Source organism: Mugil cephalus, chromosome 18, assembly GCF_022458985.1.
Source record: "Mugil cephalus isolate CIBA_MC_2020 chromosome 18, CIBA_Mcephalus_1.1, whole genome shotgun sequence".
NCBI lineage: Eukaryota > Metazoa > Chordata > Actinopteri > Mugiliformes > Mugilidae > Mugil > Mugil cephalus.
The window spans coordinates 20,966,303-20,972,302 of NC_061787.1; the positions used below are offsets into that span (position 1 = coordinate 20,966,303).

The following is a 6,000-nucleotide window of genomic DNA, read 5'->3' on the forward strand; positions in this document are numbered from 1 at the left end:
CATCACCTCGTCACCATGGTGACTTTGTTCTTTCTTGGCATCCATACATCGCCACTGTAAAAATAGACCCAGTCATGCTGGGAGATTAGTAAAAATAAACAACAGCTCGGCCAAATGTGTCATTACCTCCCGTTACTGTGGCAACTGGGGACAGTAAGCGGTGACTAGGCAGCAAAGAGTTCCCATTTCATTGATCAGCAAGACCGGAGGAAGCAGAAATTCATCACAGTGTTCACAAAGAATCAAATCCTATTCCCCACCGCCAGCTGAAGACACACACACTGTGGGCTTGTGAAGCGCTAATAAGTGCTATTCTTCACAGTAGCTGCAGTTTGAATCTGCGAGTCTGCACTTCTCTCTCCTCCCTCCTCTCATTCTTTGCTCCCATCCTTCTCCTCCTTGGCTCTTTGCTGCATTAATTGGACTCACGAGTTCCACTTCCAAGAGGTGACTTCTACCAAGCAAACCCCCCAATTGGTGACAATGAAAGATAACCAGAATGTCTTTGGAGGTTGCACTAAGCAATATTTCTGCATTTAATGATGCCTGACAGTAGGAGCACCCCTATAGCTCACCCGGTTGAAATGGTGCCCCATTAGCTGGGGCCGTAGCCCTCACTATAGTAGCATGGTCTTCTGGTTCATCCCAGCCTTCTACCCTGCACAGTGCATATTTTCCTACCTCTCTGAACCCAACACTTCCTATTCCAATAAGAGTAAGAAAGTAGCAAAAAAATGACAAATAAGTGAAAAAAAGCTACAATGTCTCTGTTTCACCAAAACTGAGCTTTTACATCAAGGGCTCCACAGTATATGACCAAAATAGATGTTTTCTTTAGAAACGTCCTCGCAACTGTGCAAGTGTTTCATATCAAATCCAATTTTGCCCTCAGGTACTGATTCAGAACAGATTTAAGGTGACATACACTGATGAGCCACAACATTAAAAACACTGACAGGAGAGGGAAAATTACATTGACCATCTTGTGACAGTTCTGCTGGGAAACTTTTGGACCTGGTATTTATGTGAATGTTACTTAGACATGTAGCACCCACCTAGACCAGACCAGACACCCCCACCCTATAGCAATGACACTTCACGATGGCAGCAGCCATCCCCAGCAGGATGCAGCCTGACACAGACACACACACAGAAATGCTTTAGGAACAACTAAAAAAACATAAAGAACAGCACGAGGTGTTGACCTGGCCTCCAAATTCACTAGATCCCAAACTGATCAAGTATCTGGGATGATCCACAGAGGCCCCTCCCCTCATAGGACCCAAAGACCCCCACTAACAACATCCTGTTTCCAGACACCACAGGACACCCTCAGAAGACTCATGTCCATTCTCTGATGAGCCACAGTTGTTTTTGAGACGCAAGGTAGACCTACACAATATTAAGAAGGTGGCCATAATGTTATGACTGATTGTTGCACTGTGCCTATACTAGAATCTGGGGTTACACGTTATCAACCACTTGATGCTCAGACTCCTCTAATCTGGTCCACCAGCTGTCAAGAAGCCCAAAAGAAGTTTGTTTTTTTTGGCCCAGGGAAGTGTTGCCAATGAGCTGGAAGAGATAGACCTAGTTTTCTTGAACTAAATGAAGGAGGGGAAAAGAAACTCTGCTTAACCTGTGGCTGTTCTGTGATGAACCCATGACTCCAAACTTTTTGTCTGTTGTAAACAGAGAGGAAAAAGCACAAAAGCAGGCAGCCCCTGTGGAGATGTGAATATTCTAACCTTTCTTCATCTGTGTTTATCTGTGGCTTGTTTGCTCCTGTGTCTTCCTGTGTTGTTTTGGCATTTCAGTGTGGCCAAAGGCATTTGCAAATGCATGCGGCTTTATGTAAATGCAGTCTGAGCAATGTGAGAGTGTCACTTACAGAGATGAACCCGCACACTATCATCCCCTGACTCTGCAGATCCTTTGAGACTAACAAAGCTTTTTAGTGTATTTCAGGTAATTGTTGTGATTCTATGACCTAGTGTACTCCCACTCATCATAACAGTTTCTGTTTTCCACTGGAAAAAAACAGTGGCCAACATGAATCCGGCTGCCTTTGCGGCACCATGATGCTGAGCTCTACTGAACTGAAGAATCAGATATTTTCCCTTCAGAGCTGTTGGAGACTAAATAAATGCTGAAAGGAGAGTGAAGTGAGGTTTCTCTTGGAGTATGAATCACGTATCCAACAATTTACTCAGGTCCGGCATAACATTATGACCACCTTCCTAATATTGTGGAGGTCTTGCCACAAAAAACGCTGTGACTCACCAGAGAATGGAGTGGTGGAAAAGAGGAAAAGAGTGGTGTCTGGATGTTGTTAATGGGGGCGGTTGGGGTTGAGGGGAGGGGCCTCTGTGGTTCTCCCCACAGATACTTCATCAGTTTGAGATCTAGTGGATTTGGTAGGCCTAGAGAGCTTTTTTCCTCTAAGGACCGTTGCATTAAAGTAGCATCTGTGAGTGTAAAGTTTGCTGGGCAATGAGAGCAGCTAGCTCAACGTAGCAAAACATTTTGTTCTGCAGAGCTACTGTACTGTTCATCCCTTTGCACATCACCCACCCGTATTATTATTTAGTGTAATGGGATTTCGTAGTCTTAGATGCATCTCAGGAAATAATCGTTATTGTCTGTCAGTCTATTCTTATTCAGTCTAATCTTGTTCTCACGCCACCACCTGCCTCTCCTCTCCTCTCATATTTGCCTCCTCTTTCTCCTGACTCTTTAACCTCTCTGTTCTCAAAATTTCCCTCATTCCCACCCCTTCTTCTAATTTCACCTGATCGTATTCCAATCTTCTAATTACTTCCCTCTACCTTATCCCTCTGGCTCTCGTTTCACCTCATCCACTCTGCTTTTACTGTATTTCACCCCCCCTCGTCTGTCCTCTATCCATCCAGGAGCCCTACCTCCAGTCAGTGTGTGAGTGCTGTAGCTACCGCTTGGACCCACACAACCCCGTCCGTTTCCTCAGCCTGCAGTGTGAGAATGGTGAGAATGAGCCGGTCGTCCTGCCAGTCATACACAGCTGCGAGTGCACAAGCTGCCAAGGTGAGGAAATAATAGGGCCGAATGGATTTGCATGTCCTTCTCTCGTGTCAGTGCGAAAACCAACATTTGAATATATGTAAAAGTACAGAGCACACACTCCGTGTTCTTCAAATGTGGCTCAGCTACTCGGCTAAAGCGCATTCCTTTTAAATATCATCCAGCGTACTGCACTTTCAAAAGACTGCCCTCACATGACTGACAACTGATCATATAACTGAACATGTGATTGGCTGCCGTAGCTGAGGGATTCTATTCTAACTATTCTAAACTATTCTAAAAATGTTTGTATATATTTTTAGGAGAGCTGTATATAGATCGGTATATTTTGAGAGATCGGTTTCTGGTGCGATCCAGGCATTTAAAATGATCGAATCAGATCTCCGATCTTTTGTTTAGGTCTTAGTTTAGGTCTGCCATAGAAAACCACAGCCTTGTAGGGTCAAATGTCTTCTTCCTCCTCTGATTTAATAGTGGTTGGCTAGCGTCAAAGCTGCCAAAGCAGAACAAAGAAGAAGAAGAAAGACAACTGTAAATTACACCACGTGATTAAAAAAAAAAAAAAAACTCAGAAGGCTGGGCTGCACTGAAACAACAACAAACACTGAATGCTGTGTTTATGTAGAAAGGTTTAGGGAATTTATGGCAGCGTTGAATGATCAGAACATTGGAACATTTATTGGACTGGATCCAGTCGACTGTGGGAGCATACAAGGAAGACAAGAAAAGACTTAAGGAATCTACAGGGGAGTAATTTGCTTTATATAAGATATAAGATACTGAATATTAAAAGATTTAGATTGGATCGGGAGACAAAAAAAAACCTGATCGGGACACTGACCATCTGAATTTCATTGCACCTAAGTAAGTCTTATTATGGCCTTTAAGTGAGGCTAGGGTTTAGCATTGCCAGAGGATGGCACTATACGTTAAACCCAAAGGAAGCCCAGTTTGGAGTGTGAACATGTGGAACTCTTGAGAAACAGTCTGAGCGAGGCAATGTTTTGAACAGGCCCTGCACAAGGTATTTTTAGTAGCTGCTGCACCAGCCCTCATTTAGGTCAAAAAAGCAGCATAACCTTTTTGTTTCAGATTGAAATGAGGCAGAAACCAGGCGCTCCGCTCAAACCAGCTTTGTCCTGGTTTGAAAATATCTCCTTCGTCACCGCTGATTGCAGTGTGACAATGCTGAAGAAAAGAGCAGGAGAGTTATATGACAAGATGGCAGCTAGGACATCATGTCAGTCTCTTCGTCTCCAACACAATTTCTCAGTCACTTTCCGTTAGCGCTAGGATGACAGACAAACATACGGCCACTGACGCTACATTTCTGCAGATTTGCGCGTGAAACATACGTTCGCTTTTCCCCACCATGAATAATCCAATCATGGTCGCCACCTCTGAAGCAATTATGTGCTAATCCATTCATCAACATGGGTGATTGCGTTAGTTAATTGGATGAAGCCACATACCACACAGAACCCCCCTCCTTCCCCCCAGCTCATATTCCCTCCCAGCGCTACTGCTGTGGACACGGCATCAGACGGATCTGGTTGTTACTGCGATCAATCTTTGATGGCATGTGGCCAAACATTCACACACACACACACACACACACTGAGCGCCAGTTTGTATATTCCACTTACTTACACACACTTATTACAGAAACAAGATGGCTTACATGAAAGCATTTTAGAGAGCATTTTTTAGAGGCATGTGTTCAGACTATAGGAACCTCGTTTTAAGATCAGGTTGCATGACACACACAAGGAGAGACTCCCCAGATGTCCTCTGTGAGCACAAACATGCACGCTAGGGATGCTAATACGATTATTTGTCCTAAATAATGCAATCAATTCAAAATACTTAAACTAATAAGCCGGGAGACGAGGACCATGCAACGTAATTGACAAAAAATGTACTGTGGGTTTTTTGCTCCACCAGGTCTTGTGGTTTAAATGAGGTGCAGTTTCAGCAAAGGTTTTTATTTAGTGTTCTCGTGGTGGAGTAAATCATTCATGTTTTTTTCCTGTGGAGAAAGCACTTTTGTATTTGATGAGTGTGTTTCTTTTCTCCACAGGAGGTGACCTGTCCAGACGCTGAGCCAGTGTGTTGAGTGTGTCTGAGAGGCGGGCGAGCGTGAGCGAGTGAGACAGAGAGTGTGTTTGGATGGATGGATGGATGGATGGATGGATGGAAAAGGTCCTGAAATAAGTTCCTGTTCATTGCTGTGCAGTCGTTAGTCATCATATGACTGGTCATAGAGTTGTTCTTTGTTTATTCTTCTTCACTCTGTACAGCCCTTTTCTCTACTCTCCATTTGTAGATTAAATCATCAGTGATACAATCTAAGTAAGACCTGTTAGGCATCAAAGGATGTTCTGTATGTGTGTGTAAACAAAATGTAATATATGTACCAGCATTTGTCCTTTAAGTTGAACTCTACTGTTGTTAACTTGATGTTTTTACATGTTTACAGTGCAGTTCTGATAGACCCATCAATAAACACTTTCTGCACGTAGAGAATACCATCACTTCTCTTTTGTTTGACTTGGATCGTTTTTATTCTTGACATCTTTGACCACCATTTATGGCAGCCAACAGAATGTGGCTAAAGGCCCTCTCCTGTTACATGCACCAAATTTATTTTACAGGACAATTTGCTACACCTCTTGCAGATATGTAGTTAGCATTAGAAATTCCTCTATGCATGCATCATCATCCTGCTCACATAGCTGTAATTGTGTCATGAAGATGTTCTGCACACAAGCAGATCTGTGTCCCAAGAAGTGACTGAAGTAACAATATCTGAAATAAAGTTTTCCGAAAACCACTTGTATCAGCTGTAGTTAATAATTTGCTGGTTAAATGTAGCATTATGTGGCAAACAAACAAAAACTCACTGGTCATCTGCTCTGTCGGCCTTCCTTGTGCAGTGTA

General features: G+C 43.3%; 1 protein-coding gene across 1 annotated transcript in view; it reads left to right on the top strand.

The window, feature by feature from the left end:
* The window catches only part of sspo (SCO-spondin), a 75,801-nt gene extending 70,220 nt beyond the window's left edge, over positions 1 to 5,581 (top strand). Inside the window, exons 117-118 of the mRNA XM_047568885.1 lie at positions 2,913 to 3,063; positions 5,141 to 5,581. Of these exons, the coding sequence (XP_047424841.1) occupies positions 2,913 to 3,063; positions 5,141 to 5,163 (174 nt within the window). The 3' untranslated portion in view covers positions 5,164 to 5,581. The remainder of the gene's footprint in view (positions 1 to 2,912; positions 3,064 to 5,140) is intronic.
* The last annotated feature ends 419 nt before the right edge of the window (positions 5,582 to 6,000 follow it).